The 20,522-nt window shown below is 34.1% G+C and overlaps 4 protein-coding genes and 1 long non-coding RNA gene across 5 annotated transcripts; 3 read left to right on the top strand and 2 right to left on the bottom strand.

Moving 5' to 3' along the window:
• The first annotated feature begins 584 nt into the window (after positions 1-584).
• On the top strand, positions 585-4,242 carry LOC128132250 (uncharacterized). Its single transcript, XR_008230472.1, has 4 exons — positions 585-798; positions 916-1,022; positions 1,129-1,464; positions 4,038-4,242. It is a non-coding gene; the product is annotated as an uncharacterized LOC128132250 (long non-coding RNA).
• A 663-nt stretch (positions 4,243-4,905) lies between these two features.
• LOC111892100 (uncharacterized) lies at positions 4,906-6,902 on the top strand. The gene is made up of 4 exons (XM_052769084.1): positions 4,906-4,976; positions 5,055-5,142; positions 5,199-6,374; positions 6,879-6,902. Exons 1-4 carry the CDS (start codon positions 4,906-4,908, stop codon positions 6,900-6,902), a joined length of 1,359 nt encoding a protein of 452 aa, XP_052625044.1.
• Positions 6,903-7,179: 277 nt separating this feature from the next.
• On the top strand, positions 7,180-9,063 carry LOC122196803 (uncharacterized). Its single transcript, XM_052769083.1, has 8 exons — positions 7,180-7,434; positions 7,532-7,615; positions 7,696-7,829; positions 7,901-7,982; positions 8,083-8,173; positions 8,250-8,404; positions 8,507-8,904; positions 8,967-9,063. Exons 1-8 carry the CDS (start codon positions 7,370-7,372, stop codon positions 9,050-9,052), a joined length of 1,095 nt encoding a protein of 364 aa, XP_052625043.1. The 5' UTR covers positions 7,180-7,369; the 3' UTR covers positions 9,053-9,063.
• Positions 9,064-10,540: 1,477 nt separating this feature from the next.
• Positions 10,541-11,898, bottom strand: LOC111892099 (probable BOI-related E3 ubiquitin-protein ligase 3). The gene is made up of 2 exons (XM_052768177.1): positions 11,302-11,898; positions 10,541-11,220 (listed from the first exon to the last, which is right to left on the bottom strand). The coding sequence occupies exons 1-2, from the start codon at positions 11,605-11,607 to the stop codon at positions 10,786-10,788; spliced, it is 741 nt and encodes a 246-aa protein (XP_052624137.1). The 5' UTR covers positions 11,608-11,898; the 3' UTR covers positions 10,541-10,785.
• Positions 11,899-15,392: 3,494 nt separating this feature from the next.
• Positions 15,393-18,057, bottom strand: LOC111892129 (cell division cycle 20.5, cofactor of APC complex). Its single transcript, XM_023888204.3, is given in 9 exon segments — positions 15,393-15,802; positions 15,919-16,235; positions 16,483-16,582; positions 16,818-17,087; positions 17,162-17,253; positions 17,256-17,295; positions 17,297-17,350; positions 17,591-17,689; positions 17,781-18,057. Coding segments are annotated over 9 exon segments (1,449 nt in total). The 5' UTR covers positions 17,961-18,057; the 3' UTR covers positions 15,393-15,505.
• Between the last annotated feature and the right edge of the window lie 2,465 nt (positions 18,058-20,522).

Genomic DNA, 20,522 nt, shown 5'->3' with positions numbered 1-20,522 from the left:
GAAAAGTTATTTTGTTTATGACCTTTGGTTATAACAAGCTTTCATTATGTTTAATACAGAAAATAAAACAAAAATTTTAAAGAAAAATCATTTGAATGTAATCTGTTCATTCCATTTGACCATTTTTATGGTCCAAACTTTGCATGTAATCTATTGAAACTTGAACCTCATCCGGTTATTGGTTTTTGATGTTTGGTAATTTTTTAAAATAAACCGATAACAAACCTAAAATAATAAAAAAATAAAAATAAAAAAAGTCACTTGTGTTACCCCACAATTCTTCTTACAAAAAAGGATGAAAATACAGAAAATAAAAACGATAAAATACAGAAAATAGTCAAGTGGCTGAATCAATAAACTGAACAAGAACTGCTACAATTATTATATACATATATTAAATTATAACAAGTCTCGGAACAGTAAAATTTGAAAGTTTCGATTTTAACCACGTCACTTTGGACAAAATTGCTATGTCGCCCTTCTACTTTTACAACATCTGAAAATTTATTTCCTTCCCACGCCCCTTTCTTTGTGAATCGAATGTGACTGTGGTTGTTTGTATCTCCCAGCGACTAATATTTGCATCTACCCTGTTGTGTGAAAAATTATGGTTTGTCGTTAGTTCTTTGAATACGTAACGATTTTGATCGACTAATCCTCTTTCTGATCTTTCTGTGTTTTTGATCGTTATCTTTGACGGATTGGGTTAGACAATCATCGATTTCCATTCACGAATCAAGATTACATATCTTCACGATTTCCATCCAACAACTGTTGTGTGAAAAATTCTGGTTTGTCGTAAGTTCTTTGAATTACGTAAGGATTTTTTATCGATTGATCCTCTGTCTGATCTTTCTGTGTTTTTGATCGATATCTTTGACGGATTGGGTTTGACAATCAACGATATCCATTCAGGAATCAAGATTAGATATCTCGACGGTTTCCATCCAACAATCGACAGCCTATCAACAAATACCGTCAATTAACGACACCAACATCAATAGCCTGTCTAGGAAATTTCGGTATGTCGTTCGTTCTTTCAATTTTGGGTTTTGGTTCAATTGCTCGGTTCTTTGAATTACGAATGATCCATCTGTGTATATGATCGATATGTTTCAATTTCCTTAGGATTTTGGTTCCATTCACGAATCAAGATTCGATTTCTCCACGATTACCATCCACAAATCAATAATCGATTTATGTCAACAACTACCGTCAATTCCGCCACCAACCATCAACAACCTGTGTGAGAAATTTCGGTATGTGCTTCGTTCTTTCAATTTCCTTGGATTTTGGTTTACTTGCACCTTTCTAATCATTCTGTCTTTTTGAGCAACGTCTACGACTTTTTGGGTGTGACTATCAACATCCCGTCCAAGAATCAAGATTAAGTTTGTGTCACCAACAACATCTTCCATCAATTACCGCCACCATAAGCCTGTTCTACGTTATTGTTTACAAAAGGTATGTTTTGAATTTCTGTATAATTGATGTTGGTTCTCTTTTCTTAAACAAATCCTCCCACTCTTATCCTAAGCCATAGTTTCCAAGTTCATTCAATCTAAATAAAATGAATCCTCCCAACTTATCCTAAGCCATAGTATCCAACTTCATTCAATCTAAAACTATTTAGACGGATTAAAACTAATGTTAACCATGCAATTTCTGAAATGACAATAATAATTCCATTAATTTTTCAATCTACAAAGAGTCTGTTCAATAGTTCTAAACTATTGGAAATTAACACAGTTAATGCAAAAAAAATAAAAGATGATTCTACCGATTACCAAAAAAAAAAAAAAAAAAATTCAAATGTTTTACGTCTTAACACTGTATATGACAATTGAAGAAAAGAGTTAACTAAGTTTGTAATCTATAAAGCTATTACATTTCAATTCCTTTTTCTTAATCATTTTTTGCAATTCCAACATAATCAACTCAAAGAAAACTTGCCAAGTTCTCAATTTTCCTGGAAAATATATTCACATCATTAAAACTTCCCAAAATGCCCCTGTAACTCTTAATGAAATTCAAAGAAAAACTTGTCAGGTTCTCCATTGTGGTGCAAAAGTTCTTCACATCCTTTGAATATTAATTGCATCCTTTTTAAACCAAATGTTCCTCCTATAAACAATTATTAAAATTAAAAAATTCCCAAAATACCCAGGACTCTTTTTATCGCATATATAAATTATCCAACAGTACCTTTTATAAATAACAAATGACAAAAAAAGAGACATCCCTATTAACAATCTCATTTAAAATATGATAATGAAGTTCCATGTTTTTTTTTGGGAAATGCCCTTATGCCAATTAGATTGATATCAAACTTTTAAAGATAAAACCAACTGCATAAAAATGACGCTTTCTCTTTTATATCACATGTTAATTGGCTATGCCAATAAAATGTTACAATGTAGATATCAAGAGGTATTTTGATCATGCTTCCCACATCTCAGCTTTTTTTTTTTAAAAAATTCACAATATAAAATTTAAGATTAAGATGACATGACACTATTTCTAAATTTATCAAAATCTGAATTTTAAAAGCAATAATTTTTCAATCTACAAAGAGTGTGTGCATTTGTTCTAAACGATTGGAAATTAACACAATTAATGCAAAAAAATAAAAGATGATTCTACCGATTACAAAAAAATTTAATAATACAAAAATAAAAATATTCAAATGTTTTAGGTCTCAGCATTGTATATGACAATTGCAAGAAAAGAGATAGGATTCAACACTGTATATGACAATTGAAGAAAAGAGAAAGGATACTGTAAACATTTTAAATTGAAATTCTATGTAAAGCAAGTATGAATCAAAAATAATGAGTTTACATGTAGTTTATATAAAAAAAAAGTATATTACATTTTGACCAAAGGACAATAAAACCCTTAACCATATTTGCAAATACAAGACGGAAAATCCATTTTGACCAAAGGAGAATAATGCCCTTAACCATATTTGCAAATACTGAGAAAATTTACCGAATACCTTTTCTATCAGAAAATTTTCAATACCTTTTAAACTATTTAACTTAAACATAAATTATACACATTAGTAAATTTATGAAAGAAAGTTTATGTAAAAGGTATGTTTCTCATTACATTCTATAGTACCCATAACCATTACTCAATAAAAAAAAAGTACGTAGCTGTAATGTATAATATATAAATAGTATATTGCTATTTTTTGGATCCTCTCCTTCCAAGTTCATTCAATCTAAAAATAATTTCTAAAAAATACAACATACCTCTAACAATCAAGTTATATTAATGTATTTTCAAATTTTAGACAATTTAACATACATTTTCTGCAATGACAATAATGCTATAACCTTTTTTTTTTTTTGAATATTTTACCTAATAACAACTAAAGAAAACCCTAATCAAATTCTATGATTTAATATTGCATATTCACATAACAAATAATGCACTATAGCGTATTTAGTAATGCTAGAAGAAAAAATTTACCTACAAAAAATAACATAACCTGTTATTATACTGTATAACACAAAGAAATGAAAAATATGATACAAACCTAAAATAATTCCATACAACAGCTCTAATCAAGTAACTAATCAACATATTTATAAGGTTCTAAGGTAAATTTGGTCATGAATAAACAAAACTATGGTACAAAAACCTTTTCCTAGATAACATGCCCCATATGATACCAGGAATTTGTCTATTTGTCAATTTATTCACAAGACCTAATAGTATGCAAGTGAGAAGACTTCTAACAAATACACATGGAGCCTTTGCATTCAACTATAACTGTTAATATAGAATGGTAAATTTTTTGTTTATATCCTTTTCATATTCACCTCTACCTAGTAGCTATACAAAGATTCCATCGATTAATACAATCATACAATAGCTTATTAATCTCTTCTAAATGTGTGTTAAAAATACTCCAACAATTGGTAACTATGAAGTAGTTAGTTTCAAAAATACCTTTTTTGAGTCTAATTTTCAATTTCATTTACATATAAAGTATGTTAAGCGTCAATAAATTTTGATTTCCATTTCAGTAAAGCCTTCTTCACATGCCTCCAAAACGGCGACATATGGCTTCTACTTCCAATACAATAGTCCCCCGTCAAATACGTCGTTCACGCAGGAGTTCACTTTTAGTGGAGATACCAGCGTTGCCTTTTTATTATGACTGTGGAAATTGTACCTGTGTATGTGAGTATTGTGGAGCTTATTTTTGGTATCAAGAGAGAGTATTGTATTTATCCAGAGCCAATCATCCACAATATACAAAATGTTGTAAGTCGGGTAATGTAGTTCTTCCTTACCCTCTTCATCCGCCTGATGTGCTTATGCAATTCTACGAAGATGATCACTTCATGCGTAACATAAGAGCATATAATTCCATGTTCTCTATGACGTCTTTTGGTGCAAACGAAGACGACTCAATCAACAAAGGTCGTGCACCATATGTGTTTAAGGTTAGTGGTCAGATTTACCATTGGATAGGCTCTTTTTATCCTCAAGACATTCATCAACCCCGTTTTCTCCAATTGTACATGTGTGATACTGAAAATGAGATCGCTAATAGACTTCGTTCTTTTCATGATGGGGAAGTACTTTTGTCTGCAGAAGTTGTAGAATCCTTAAGTCATATGTTACACACACATAATGAGTATGTTCGTACATTTAAGACTGCGAAAGAAATAGCTCAGTCAATGAATTTAGATTCATATGGTGTACGTTTATTTAATGTTGTACCTGACAGAAGATATGGGCCACCAGCCCCTGGAACTTTAGGTTGTATTGTTTGTGGTGATGATGTTACTGGCGCTGTCTATGACATTGTCGTCCATTCTTAGAAATCGTCTTATTCTTGAAGAGACTAATTATGATACAAATCTCTTAATTTCTCAAAATACATCCATGGTATCACAATTGAATCTGGATCAACTTACAATTTATGAAAAAGTTGTGGATGCCGAACAAAACAAAAGGCAACTGCTATTATTTGTATATGGATCTGGTGGTACAGGAAAAACTTTTTTATGGACAACTATACTTTCATATTTTAGATCTAAGGGAAAGATTATACTTGCTGTTGCCGCCTCAGGCATTGCATCCCTTTTGTTGCCTTCAGGTCGTACTGCTCATTCTAGATTTGTTATTCCAATTGACTTTACAGACAAGTCTTCCTGTAATATTAAAAAAAAACACAGCTTGCAGAGCTCCTAAAGAGGACTTCTATGATCATATGGGATGAAGCTCCAATGAGTGATCGTCGTTGCTTTGAGTTTCTTGATAAATCACTAAAAGATGTCCTTGAAGAAGATAACCATCTTTTTGGTGGAATGTCAATGCTCCTAGGAGGTGACTTTCGACAAACTCTTCATGTTCAACCTAAAAGCAGACAATCACAAATAATTGGCCTAACTTTACCCAATTCCTATCTATGGTCACATTTTACGGTATTCAAATTGCATCATAATATGCGTTTATCCCAAACAGTCAATCCAAATAACGATGTTAATCAAATATCACAGTTTGCTTCATGGCTTCTCGATATTGGAAATGGAAATATCGGAACACCAGACAAGAATGATCCAGAAAGCACAAACGTTATACAAATACCTCATTGTTTCCTTATCGAATCAGGAGACAACGAATTAGAATCACTAATACATTTTGTATACGGCAAAGATATAATTTCCAATCCATCACCTGAAGAGTTATCTGTTAGAGCCATTATTTGTCCGAAAAATGAAACAGCTGATCAAGTCAATGCTTTAATTCTATCAAAAACTAATAGTCAAGGGGTAGTATACAACAGTTGTGATTCTATCAAGTCACAAACCCATGATAGCTTAGAATTAGATACCTTATATCCCCAAGATTATTTAAACAATCTTCACTTTTCTGGTATTCCTTCACATACATTAAATTTGAAAGCTAATACCCCAGTTATGCTAATGAGGAATATCAATCAACGAGAAGGTCTTTGTAATGGAACACGTTTGATTGTTACACAATTATTACCATCTGTGATTGAAGCTTCCATAATAACAGGAATATCTGTTGGGAAAAGGGTGTACATTCCAAGAATAAAATTTGTACATAATACCTCTGACCTACCTTTTATATTTATCAGAAAACAATTTCCTCTTAAAGTGTGTTATGCAATGACTATAAACAAAAGTCAATGCCAATCTCTTAAAAAGGTAGGTTTATACCTCACAAACTCTGTTTTCACACACGGACAACTATATGTGGCTTTGTCAAGAGCTACCTCACCAGATTCGATAAAGATTCTACTACAACAAGAAGATACATTACCATTCAACTGTACCAGAAATGTCGTCTTCAAAGATTTGTTAGCAAGAGTTAATATGCAAGAGGTTATTACACCACCTTTATGTTTTCAAATCAATCTAATAGATAAGATAATTCTATCACCCAAAATCTCATCTTTTCTACCTGTTTTGCAATTATACTTAGAGTAAATTACTGAAATCGTCCCTGTGGTTTGGTCAAAATTGCACGTTTAGTCCCTAACTTTTTATTTGCACACTGATCGTCCCTATGGTTTGATTTTGTCACGTTTTTCGTCCCTATGGTTTGGTAAAAAATTCATGTTTGGTCCCTAACTTTATGTATGTAAGAGACGAAAAATGCAACAAAATCAAACCACAGGGACAAAAACGTGACAAATAAAACGACAGGGACAATCCGAGTGCAAAAAAAATGTTAGAGACCAAACGTGCAATTTTAACCAAACCATAGGGACGATTTAAGTAATTTACTCTTATACTTATTATAAACATCTAATACCTAAAATATATGGTAGGAAATAACGATCATATTTTTAAAATCTATTTTAACAATGTTTTTTATAATTGCAGAGCAATCTCCTCAAACATGGATAGAATATCAAACCTCCACTTTGGCTCACCAGGAAATTCACTTGAAGTTCGTGTCTTGCGAAAATGGACACTACAATTTAGAAAGGACGAGACATGGTTTATCGTGATTGATGAGCATGTAAGGATATATATATATATATATATATATATATATATATATATATATATATATATATATATATATATATATATATATATATTATAATTCACTCTTATACAAAGTAGTTCATATATAAAACACCCTAACACATTTTTTTTGACCAGGGAGATACAATTCAGCTACTTGCTCGAAAGACAAATCAACGATCGATACAAACTTCATTATTAGTCACTCGATGTTATCGTATTAAGGACTATACATGCACTGAGCCAGACAAATATCAGAAGGTCTTAGATCACCCAGTACACATGAATATTGGTGAAGCATCAACAATTGAGGAAATACCAAATCGCAATGCACTTCCACTAACATGGTTCCGCTTCAGTCCAAGATCACACTTTCAAATGATAGCAGACAAAAACTTAGAGCATCCAGGTACATTTATAACATCAACCCAAATATCATTACTTTAATGCAAAAAATTTATAATAGTCTAATTTGTCACAAATATTACGCTTACAATTACATTCAGATTTCATAGGCGTACTCATCAACATGAAAGATCGAAAAAAAAAGACAAAGAACCATTCATGCTTATGACTTTAACAGATGAAAAGTAAGTACATATTCTTCATAACAAAAAATATTACCTACTATATTTCCTTTAATTATTATTAATGACAAAACTGGTTCAAGTGCGGAGGAGATTACCATACTCTTATGGAAGGAATGCATAGATTCGCCAGACAAATTCAATCGAAATGCCCTTACATCAAACTCTAACACAGTGGTACTAGCTTTCACCAATCTCAAATCCACTATGTACAATGGTAAGTAATAACAAAGACCCTTATTATAATACTCACTTCACACTATGCTAAAATACCATCTTACTACACAGGAAAATTAACATTGACAAGCACCAGCGCAACACACATGTACGTCAATCCCAATTTACCAGAAACGGACACACTCATTACAAGGTATGTTATACTGCTTCTACCAAATCTTAACCATACTTAACCAAACTATAAACTACATAGTAAACAACATATATTCACTAACAAGTATCCATTAATACAGATTTGGTACCCAATTTCACTCAAAATCATCACCAAATGTGATAAATACTACATTACAACGCTTAAAGAGCTCAGATTTCTCTCAATTAATGGTAATTAGTTTTCTTATGTATAATACTACTATTTCATACATAACAATCACTAACATACATCTATAACATGTTCAAGGACAATGTATATGTTTTAAAGACCATACTATCTGATTTCACATTCAAAGATGTATGGTACCACGTTACATGTACCACATGTGGTAAATCAACACACAAAAAAGGTGATGGATGGTTTTGTGTTTCCCATGGGCCCATAAATGAACCAAAACTTTTGTAAGTAGTCCCTCTCATGTTTACCATATATATATATATATATATATATATATATATATATATATATATATATATCACTTAAAATTACTTCTCTTTCCACAGATATAAAATCTCAGCAGTACTCACAGACAATACAGATACCACAACAGTTTTCATGTCTAATGAAGCAACCTGTACTCTGCTAAATGCGACTGCACAAGAAATCATAGACGGCTTTCCCAGTCAAGATAGAAAAACTTTACCTGAACCACTCGAACGTTGTAAAGGGTTGACAAAGAATGTCTATGTAGAATGCACAAAACTTTCTTCCACTAGAAATATCCGTTTCACAGTCACCACAATCAGTGACATAAAAACACCACAACCAACAATCTTATCAACACAAAAAACACAAACTACACGTTCAACACCAATGGAACAACAAACCACAACAACTATGGAGTCCCTCACCCCTACTAAATCACGTGAAACTGGAAAACGCCTCCAAATGGAAGATACAGGTAAAACAACTTATAGCAGTTTATTTAATTCATACATGTAATGAACATCTTACATTTGACAGATACACCAAAAAAACCACGTCCCAAACAAGAGAAATACAGAAACCACGGCGAAGCAGACGAAGGAACACATGCCAAAAAGCAATGAAACTATTTGATCTTATCATAACATACTTAGACTTAACCTAAACTCTCTTTATATAGCTTTATGTCCATATTATAAACTACATTACACACATTATGTTTATATACAATAATCTGTAAATATTCAATAAAACTATGTCATATTCTGACAAGAATTGTTTCTATAGATTTGTTTGATATCTAATGACATTTACTTTTCAATTTGTAGTTTTTAGTGTGTTTATTGTTATGTTTATAGTCGTCTGTGTGACAAGTGTTGTTATCTATTGAACCATTTATGTTCATGTTGTACAAAATAGAAGTTTGTTATACGTTGCAAAAGCAATACTTTACGACATCATTCGATTTTGAATCCATTCAATATTTCACGTCACAAACAAGTTATTTCGTGATTTAAACATTTGCATGGGTAAATCACTTTCTTCAACTATATACATCTATCATAACCAACACAACTAACAATACTAAACTTTATGACTACTAAAATTTCACCATATAACTCAATAAATATTCAACATCTATATTTTGACTACTACCAAAAACCCAATAGTGCTCTATTACTACTACCAAACGTCCGATAATAACGTGACACGTGGTTCACCACGGGTTCATACACTAGTTATTATTAAAAATTGAGGGGTAATATTGACCTTTTGGCACAGTTAGTCTACAAAACTGCAGCTTTCTGAAGGATGAGGGCAAAATGGGAATTCAATTATTGCTTGAACTGGTTGCCCAAACCTTGGGTCATTCCTAAGCTCTGTCCAAGATCGCCCATTTGTGCTTTCATGGCCTATAAAGGGGCAAAATGGTCAAATTAAAAATATATTACCCCAAGGGTAAAATTGTACTTTTATATCATCATACAAACTTGTACACTTTTTTGATGCACATCTCTATATGCTTCTGTTATGTACCTCTCTTTTCTTTTCTATGACAAGAATGGAATCAGTCATTCCATTCCCCTATCAATTCCATTCCTTTGAGAATAATGGTTTTATATCATCATACAAACCTGTACACTTGTTTCAGTAATTGTAGTTTTTCAACTTAATCTGTCTTTAAGGAGTGTCTTCACTTGTTTGAGTGCAAATTCTGTGATTGGTTTTGCTTCTCTAGCTCCTTGGTAGTCAACAGGAGGTTTTCCAGGGACAAATACTTTAATAGTTGAAAACAGGATCAAAGTTGTAGCAGCAAGGATAAAGGCATTAAAGTTGGATTTCTAACTAAAGAGGAAGTTGATCATGTTTATGTATTAGTCGTACTTAATCAAAATGGGGGCATATTTTTTTAGTTATTTGATTTTGTTTCTAGTACATCTCATTGACCGTATTAGATGCTGCAATTAACCGTATTAGATGCTGCAATTGTGTGTATTATATTTATTTATCCCTTTATAATACGGGTTTTTTTTACAACCGTATTAGATGGGGGTGTACTCTATTACCAATTTTCGAGTAGTGTGATAAGCATCAAAACTAAAATTAACGTAACTTATGACAAATAGTTCAATAAAATCCAACTTTGTATGTTGTTATGTCCGTATATCTAGAAATAAAATTTATCATAATAACATTACTGAATGGCTTAGTAATTAACTCATGACTAGAATAATTCCAAAAAAACCAAGTTTGCATTTGGTATTTCTGGAAATAGTTTTTATTATAACATTTCTGAATAAAAAATATGAAATTTATTAGTATGCGACTAGATCAAGAGATGTAAAAGATCTTTGTCTCAAGGTAATGGCAGATTGATCATGAAACTTTCAGTTTTCTTAGCACCACAAATGGGACAGATCTTAATCCTCCTCTCACACACCAAACACACGCACAAATGCCGGCATGGAAGCCACAGCATCGTTGCACGCCGACTCCGGCAGTTCCTGCAAGCCATGTCCGTTTTAGAGGCACTGCTCGGATCAACAAAAAATGATTCAACTTCTTCCTCGCGAACAGCGGCAGCCGGGGTGCTGCATCCCTCTGCCACCCTATGCTGCAGCATTTCTTCCAACCGGAACGTCCTTTCCTCATAGAAATGGTACAGTTGTCTTAACCGATCCGCCACTTCTTCTTTCTGTTTTAGTTTTGCTTCCATCTCCTGTCTCTTTTGAACTTCTTCTCCAAAGTTTCTCCGCCAGAATTCCTCCACGCTGAGTCGCATCTGGTTGATCTGCAATAACATGAAAACGCCATGCATAAGTGATTGATTAACAACAAAACCAATTAACTGCAAAAGAGCAAAGTTATTTACATGATAGCCGATAAGGAAGTTTTGTGGTGGTATTAAAGAATTGAAATGATCTTCGTCTACAGCCGCTTCTTCGTCCTGATGTGTTGCTGATGATGGAGAGAGGTTCAGATCGGTGTGGATAACGGTGGTTTGTGGTGGCACATTGCGTTGTTGGTGCAAAAGGTCAAGGGATGGAAATTGGGAGATTGGGCTCGTAAAAGGCACCCCGGTTGTAGTATTCATAAGTTCAATTCTTCTCCGTTTGTTTGCAGCGGCAGCGCAGTGGGCTTCATCGTTAATTTTGTTCTTGTTCTTCCGGGGCGCCATGTTGTAAACAAGAAAGTTATGTGGACAGAGGAAATAGATGAATGAACAGACACGCAGACAGTAACTTTATGAAACTTTGGTGGTGGCATTGGGGATAATAAAGGATGTGAAACGGCGGCAAACGACGTGTGAGGCGACCGTGGTGGTGGTTCAAGGAGACGCGTCGGATTAGCAAGTCACGACGGTTCTTAACAGTAGTGTCGAGTCCATGATCACTTTGGGTAACAATCATTAACTTGATGAATAGAATAGTGTATTTTTCGTCTGATTTGATTAAAAAAAAAAAAAAAAAAAAAAAAAAAAAAAAAAAAAAAAACAGCAGCAACACATTTTTTGTCAGGTTTTCCGGCAGGTGTAATACGATTAAGTGGGGTTTATGGGGGAGGTTTTGTCATCGGAGAAGTGCTTTGGTAAAAGTCATTGTGGAATCGATAATACCGATAAAAATAATTTTCTTTATTCTTTCTCAAAATTGTTTAAGTCGATCCAACTGTTCCTGTGTTCCATACTTCTACTATTATATTAAGTAAATTACAGTTTTGGGTAATCTATCGGTTTTCGATCATGTGGTATATACCAATGTTTTAAAAACCGGTTTGAACCGGCCGGTCGAACCGGTTGGACCGTGAACCGGAGGAGAAAGCGGTTCAACTATCACCGGTTTTATGTTAATTTCTGAACCGGATTGAACCGGCCGGTTTTAGAAAAACCCGGTTGAACCGGTTAAACCGAATAAAAACACACGAAAAAAACCATTTACATAATAAACTTTGGTGATTTTTTTTCCAAATCTATTTAGTTTTCTTTAAATGAAAACATATGATAAATGTTATAAAGTTTCTTAATGTTTTTGTATTTATTTAAAACTATATTTTGTTTCGGTATTATATTTTTTTTTTACGTATATGGATTGATGTAAAACATTAAAACTTATGGTTATATGTTATTTTAATATATATTGATTCATCTAAAACTTATTTTTATGTGTATTTTTAATGTTTGAACTTGTAAACATCAAACTCATGATTTATTTATGTACGTATGTGTAGGAAAATAGAAAAAAAAAAACATGAAAAATATTGAAACCGATTGATCCGGCGGTCGAACCGGGAACCGGTCACCATACCGGTTCAACTAAAAATCCAGTTTTTAAAACATTGGTATATACTTTAATTTTGATCTAAATTATGTAAATCTGATATCATTGATTTTATGATTGGCTTACCTATGGTTATGATTGCCCAACAATGTTTCGTATATTGGTTTAATAGTCACTCGTGATTATTTTTTCCTTTTAAAGGGTACGAACTTTTATTTTTAGGTTTTAAAAGGTCATTATGAAATTTGAAGGGGTCACCTGGTGACCCCGTCCTAATCATCAGTATGCATATGCCAGATGTTTCTTTCTCTGTCTTGTCCTCTCCTTATCCTGTCTCGTGTTTCTTTCTCTAAAATCCACCATCTTTCTCAAGAAACCCATTTTTTGCGGCAAGGTTCACGGCGGCTCCAATATCAAGATCCGACCCAGATACACCTCTCTCCTTCATCTATCAACTTCAATCTCTTTTATGCGTTGATCTGTTTCCTTGTCTTTCCCCTCTGTTTCTCTCGTTTGATTTGCAGGTGGGTAACATAAATTATGAGAATGAACCAACGCATATCCTCTGTTTCTCTCGTTTGATTATGAAGACCACGGAGCTTTTCTTTTTCTCTTGTTTGATTTGCAGGTGTGTATCAGGTGAGATGATGGAGGGTTTGATTTCTAATGAAGATGAACCATTACATATCCAGAATCCAAAAGAAGATTAATTTCGAGATCAACCATTTGAGTTGAAAAATCGATGCATCAAGAGCTTTATTCAGCTTTGAATCAAGTTAGAACCATACCCTAATCCCTAATTATAACACATCTATGTCTTTCATGGAATCACCTTTTGGTTCTCGAACTCGCAGGTGGATGCCCAAATTCGGTAAACGTTAATGTGAAGAAGTGTTGTGGAGTTACCGATTATGGTGTTGGTGGTTTGAGGGTTAGTTGGGACTCATTGATTGTCAATTTGTACACTACAGAAGTCGAGTGTAAAGATGCCACTAGTGATGATGTGGTGGTGTAACATCCAGTTCCTAGTATGTATTAAATTTAAAGTTATTCATTTTTATATAGAAGCTCGACGAGTTGGAGGCCCCAAACTCGTCGAGTAGGAACGGATTTGGACGCAGGATTGGAAAGTCTACTCAACGAGTTGAGAGCCTCAACTAGTCGAGTAGGACTGCCAGAGTGAAACCTTAATTTTCAGGGTTTAGCACCCTATTTAAACACCTTAACCTCAAAAGGCTAGCCTCAATTATAGCCTCCATTATCCCAAACCCTAGCCACAGAACCCTAATGCTTTGTATGACCTTGAGAGATATTTTTGGAGTGAATCTTGTGAGTTTGAAGCTTGTGAAGGAAGGAGAAGCTTGGGGATTTAGGAAGAAGCTAATATATCTAGAGACACCATCTCATTCTCATCATTTTAGTAAACAAGTCTCAAAAGCTTGTACCCATATCACAACAATAATGTTTCGGAATAGTGGTAAAATTGGCAAATACTCAAATGTTGGGTCAATTAGCTATATTCTTAAGAATGAGAGTCATGTAATCATTATTATTAGCTATATTCTTAAGAATGAGAGTCATGTAATCATTATTTTGATTATCCCAATAAAAAGTCTAAGCATGTTTAATATACAAAATGAAAATCCGGAATATCCAAAATTGAACACATCGAATTGTTGGAATATTAATTTTTGACATAAACCCTACAAGTACATGGAGAAGTAAAACTATTTGTACACTACAAGAATTTAATCCTATGGCGACGACAGAAGTCGTCGCTACAAGTACCCCTGTGTCGACGACAAGTCGTCACCATAGATGTTGCCAACTTTGACCAAATTTGTTTGACCGGAAAATCTATGCCAACGACACGTTGTCGCCATAGCTTCGACGAGAATGAAAATCACGTTCGCGGTTTTTTGAAAACCTATACCGACGACATTTCGTCGGTATAGGTTCTGATATTACAATTTATATTTATTTATAATTCACTTAGCAAAAAAATTAAAACAAGGTAGTTTTTGTGAAATCTATGTTGACGACATGTCGTCGGTATAAATCTTTGAATAAAAACGGTTGCGAACCTTTTGGCGACGACATATCGTCGCTACAGATCCAATGTATCACGACGACAAGTTTTCGGTATATATTTGGCCTATCTTGACGACAAGTCGTCAATAAAAGCAATTAATAAAACTTTTTTTTCCCGAAAATAATTCTCAACGATACATGTGCTGACGACTTGTCGTCGGCAGGAGGTACCTATCCGGACGACACCTATCCCTATGACTTTCACATTTTGCGACAAGGCTATGCTGACGACATTGAGCCAACGATATGTCGTCGGTATAGGTTATGCCTACGACTTGTCATCGGGAAAGGGTCAAAATGTGTCGTCGTCATAGGGTTAAATTGGTAGTTTAGCAGTCGGAAAAGGTGCCCCTCTCCAATGAGGGTTGGGGATTCAAATCCGGCTTGATACATTTTGTAGTTTATGATTATGTTAATTAAGAGTTGTTTAATAAAAGATAAACTATTTGTGCCAACATTGTGAAGTTGATATTCTTGATTTTAAATATTGTTTCCAAAAGTTCATAATATTACATTCTATACAATGAGCTAGGCTAAGATTTATTTTTCGTTGTTTGATTAAATATTACATTCTATAGGTTTCATAAAATATAAGTCTAGCTATAATGTGAACAAATTAGTGTGAACAATAATAGTCTTTAAGAATTACATGTGATGTCAATTGTCAAGGTAGTAATTTGTTAATAAGCACATTACATAGATCTTTGATCATCTTATAGGAAATGCCTTGGACGACAAGACACTGTATGGTCCTTTAACCGGCGGAGGAGGCCCAAAAATCTCCCAAAACCGCAGTGTCTCATCCCCTCCAGCCGACACCAATGTGAGTCCATCCGGGTTCTGAGCCAGCTGCAACACTCGCGATGAGTGGCTTGATAACTCCCCTGCTTTAACCATTGAAGGGTACCTCCATAGTGACAGCGTGTTCTTACGATCATCATTTGTGCTGAACCCATGCCCACTTACTATCTCCTTATAATGTCTGTTCCATTCCAGCCCACAAATCTGCACAATTACTTTCCATGCATAAGAACTTTCCATGCATGCACGTTATTAATGTAGAACTATAGAATTCATGGAAAGTAAAATGAAGAAATTAAGAGTAGTGCATATATATATGCCTGTGCTTCTGTGTTGACACTAGTGATACAAGTCCCTTGTTGAGTGTTCCATAACTTAATGCAGCCATCATCTGTGCCACCACCGGAGGCTAAGACTTGAAAGTTATAAGGGCACCAAGCAAGAGCCTTGACTGCAGCCACATGGTTAGTGAAGCGGTGGACAAACCGGGCTGAGTTCATCCGTGATGCTTCCCAGATGTACACCACGTTATCATCACCACCACTAGCCAGTAAGTTCCCAGTCATTGACCATTTCAATCCACACACACGACTCCTGTGCGCCTTCACTTCTGACACCAAACTGTTTCTCACCCTCGCTGCCAACCAAAATGCAATCTTCTCATTTTATTTTCAATCATATAATTATTTAATCTGGTATTTGTTATAAAATTAAGAGTGTATTTTTTTTTATTGGAAATCCAGGTATTGACATATATAAAAAAAAAATATATATATATATATATATATATATATATATATATATATATATATATATATATATATATATATATATATATATATATATATATATATATATATATATATATATATATCGACAAATACCATCATGGTTCAAGATAGCTTTGTTGCCGCCTGATGTTAAAATGTGGCCATTCCATGAAGTTGCTCTGACCATCGCATGGTGACCCTCTAGTCTTCTGATCTGTGCAATATTAATGTAAGATTCTAAACTCAAAAGTCAAAACAATAAACATCTCGTATTAAAATAAGTGCAACAAATACTTAGCTACAATTTTATAATTTATTTATAAAGGATTCACCTTTCTAAATATTATATTAAGCCCAATTTGTTTATGGGCCGTTGATTCACAAACCTAGAGAATCACTAGAGTAATTGTAACTTGTAATAAGTAAAAGAGGGAAAGAGAAAATCGTACGAGTTTGCAAGTTTCGGCGTCCCAGAGCTGAATCTTGGAGCTTGAATGACCAACGGCGAGTGTTTTGCCGTCATGAGACCATGAAACGCTAGACGGATGATCATTCAAGGCGTTAGGTTTAAATATATGATGAAGCCCTTCATTCGCAGCGTTCCAGAGGTACAATCTTCGACCCAATGCAATCGCAAGAATATTGTTCTTCCCCCAATCCATTATGTTCATGTAGAAATCATCCCTTAGATCTGGTGCATCCAGTATTCTTGATTCTTTCTGAACATAAAAACAACACAGCTGATGATGATCTTGAAAGGAAATTTCGTAAGCTATAAACAGAGATCGATCACCTTGGGAAGTTTTCTTTGTTGGTTTGAGGTGTTATTGTTGAAATTTTCTTCATCACTACGACGGATTTCATCAATGTATCGGATTGATTTCTACTTGATTTCGGGCTTCCTCTGAAAACAAGCATTCTGAAGGGGTCTTCCTTCGCTATCCAAAGTCAGATTCCCCTCCATTATTCTTCGGTATTCCGCCTGTTCCACAGAAAATTAATCAAAAACATGAAAAACCCCTTTCAAGCACACTAAAAATCTGGAATGCCCGTGTTCAAATTTCGAATCAATACCAAGAACCCTCAAAATCCAGATTACCCGTTGACGAATTCCAATTTAAAATAGCATAAATTTGAAGCAAAAACCAATAAGGAAGACACAAACATGAAATATTTTGAAGAGAATTCAGAACAAAAAACTGGAACGGAAAAAAAGACCAACACTAAAATTGCATCTGGTAGAAAAATTGGTTCTGTTGGTCAACAGGGTGTAGGCTTGATCAAGATCCATCAAACTCCTGTTGGGTATGAACCGATCGCCCTAAATTAACAACACCCAGAAATAAAAACCCCAATTAGCTTATCAAGAAGTGTTCGAAGTAATTGAGAAAGAATGAGGGCAGGTGGTTCACCGGAAAATCATATTCGACGGGGCTGTTATGGAGGCGAGTTGGAGAGTACCAATCCGATTGTAATTTCCAATCCCTTAAAGGGTCTGAATTCAATTCCAATTCCATCATTTCCGTATGATGGATGGAATTTGGGATCGGAAGAACATGAGAGTAGGAAGAAAGATCCTGTTGGTTGCTCATGAAGTTGGCGCCAAAACTGGTTTGTAAAACAGAGTGTTTCACCGGAAAAAGAAGTCACTCCTCGTGGGAAATCTCCTGGTAGCCTTTATTTACTTAAATCGAGGTGAAATTATTTCTTACGGCCATAATTGTTAATGTATGTATATCTCCAAAAATAACTATTATAGATTTTTTGGGGGGGGGCAAAATACTTACGTTTTTGTAATATAACTTTATAAATTAATTTATATATAAAAAATAGACAGCTAAATCAAATATTCTCCTATATTTTCTTCCTATAAATCTTCAAGTGTCAAAATTAAGAAGAAAGAAAATTAAAATAGAGAATTAATGGATTCCATGACTCAATATTTGATAGAAATATAAATAGACACAAATAATAAAAAGATATTTAATTTTTCATAGACAAATATTTCAAGTCTTATAGGCACTTATCCATTTTGATGCATATAAAATTACCAAATCCTTACAAAAGAGCTTCAACTCTATAACTTTTTCAAAGCCGCTACGTTTATTTTGTAGCTTTCTATTGTGAAACATCGATCAAATAAGAAAGGTGTATAAATTAATATACAAAGAGAACAAGGCTATATATATATATATATATATATATATATATATATATATATATATATATATATATATATATATATTATATATATATATATATATATATATATATATATATGACAAAATTGCAAAAATGGTCCCTGTGGTATGCAAAATTTTGGGGTTTATATATATATATATATATATATATATATATATATATATATATATATATATATATATATATATATATGACAAAATTGCAAAAATGGTCCCTGTGGTATGCAAAATTTTGGGGTTTTAGTCCAAACAGTGTCTTTTTTGGTTTCGTAGTCCTTTTTTGAGTGGTTTGTATGTGAAAATGGTCCCCCCGAAAACTGAAATGACTATAATACCCTTGGGGTATTTATTTTTCATTTTTCTTTCATTATTCTTAAATTTTAATATTTATTTATTTATTTTAACAATTAAAAAAATAATAAAGGACCTCTCTCTCTCTCTCTCTCTCTCTCTCTCCCTCTCTCTCTCTCTCTCTCTCTCTCTCTCTCTCCTCTCTCTCTCTCTCTCTCTCTCTCTCTCTCTCTCTCCTCTCTCTCTCTCTCTGTGATGTTAATTCTTCTACAGTCGTTTCCCCCAAGTCCAACAACATGGTATAGAGCCATTTGAGAGGGATTTCAATCAAACAATGATTCAACGGTGAGGTTCTTGGCTGGGCTTCTAAAGTGGGTGAAGGAAACAGTCCGGGTGACATATTTGATTTCTATTTCACAAGTGATTAATCGATTAAGAAGACTGCAGAAACTCAAGTATAGTGTGCGATTTCTATGGCTTCTTTGAAATTCAATTGGGCGATTTAAAGACAAGTCCAATTTTGTTTTTTTCTCCTTAAATTGCCTATGTTTTATAGTTGTTTGGGTGCGTGGAATCCCTCTACGAATTGCTTCTGTATAGAGGTGGAGTTTTCATTATGGCAAACCAAGTGTTTGACTAAAGTCCTCAAAGAAGAGGTTGTCGTCTTCGATGTTTGCTCAGGGGAAACACCCACTTCGGTGGTGGGTTCAGGACAAGGAACGAAGAAGAAATGGAGGATGAAAGGGGGAAAGGCAGCAGCGATCGCAATAATCTTCAAGGAAGGGGGGGGTCATGAGATTCAATTTTGCTCCACAGAAAAAAATCTTCAAAGAAAGAGCAAAAAACTCACTGGAAGTAGTTGCAGGTTTTAGAGTGGAATCCACAATCTGGGCCCTGAACACGTCATTTAATTGAAGCCCTTTTCTTATCACATCGCCATTGAAGATTAGCTTGGACTTGACTTTGCTTCAGTTGCGCATTAAATCTTGATATGAACTCCATTAGTGCAGCGATGGAGAATTTTAAGGTATCTTGAAAACCCCAAGCCATGTATCTTTGAAAACCCCAAGCCATGTATAAAGAATAGCACATCAATTTAGGGGCCAAGGCATACAGTTGTATCAGATACTTTCATCGAAGGTGTGTTTCAGTGTTTATGAGATCGACTGGGTATGTCGACGATAGATTTGGGGGATAAAATCTTGAGATGAAGTGGTCTGGGTTGGGTTAGAGAGAGAGAGAGAGGTGGGTCCTCTATTATTTTTTTTAATTGTTAAAATAAATAAATAAATATTAAATTTAAAAAAAATGAAAGAAAAATGAAAAATAAATACCCCAAAGGTATTATAGTCATTTTAATTTTCGGAGGGACCATTTTCACATACAAACCACTTCAAAGGGACTACGAAACCAAAAAAAAATCACTGTTTGGACTAAAACCCCAAAATTTTGCATACCACAGGGACCATTTTTGCAATTTTGTCTATATATATATATATATATATATATATATATATATATATATATATATATATATATATATATATATATATATATATATATATAGAGAGAGAGAGAGAGAGAGAGAGAGAGAGAGACAAAGAGAGAGAGACAGAGAGGGGGGGGGGGGGGGGGGGGGGGGGGGGGGGGGGGGGGGGGGGA

This window comes from Lactuca sativa, chromosome 2, assembly GCF_002870075.4.
Source record: "Lactuca sativa cultivar Salinas chromosome 2, Lsat_Salinas_v11, whole genome shotgun sequence".
Lineage (NCBI taxonomy): Eukaryota > Viridiplantae > Streptophyta > Magnoliopsida > Asterales > Asteraceae > Lactuca > Lactuca sativa.
The sequence above is the reverse complement of the archived record's forward strand: the minus strand, read 5'-3'. Positions and strand labels throughout refer to the sequence as shown.

Coding starts and splice junctions, on each gene's coding strand:
- LOC111892100 (XM_052769084.1), top strand. CDS start 4,906: ATGGTATCACAATTGAATCTGGATCAACTTACAATTTATGAAAAAGTT. Junction 5,143..5,198: donor GTACTGCTCATTCTAGATTT/GTTATTCCAATT, acceptor AAAAAAACACAG/CTTGCAGAGCTCCTAAAGAG. Junction 6,375..6,878: donor CAAGAGTTAATATGCAAGAG/GTTATTACACCA, acceptor TTATAATTGCAG/AGCAATCTCCTCAAACATGG.
- LOC122196803 (XM_052769083.1), top strand. CDS start 7,370: ATGGTTCCGCTTCAGTCCAAGATCACACTTTCAAATGATAGCAGACAA. Junction 7,830..7,900: donor CAAATCCACTATGTACAATG/GTAAGTAATAAC, acceptor CTTACTACACAG/GAAAATTAACATTGACAAGC. Junction 8,905..8,966: donor CCTCCAAATGGAAGATACAG/GTAAAACAACTT, acceptor TACATTTGACAG/ATACACCAAAAAAACCACGT.
- LOC111892099 (XM_052768177.1), bottom strand. CDS start 11,607: ATGGCGCCCCGGAAGAACAAGAACAAAATTAACGATGAAGCCCACTGC. Junction 11,221..11,301: donor ACTTCCTTATCGGCTATCAT/GTAAATAACTTT, acceptor ATGTTATTGCAG/ATCAACCAGATGCGACTCAG.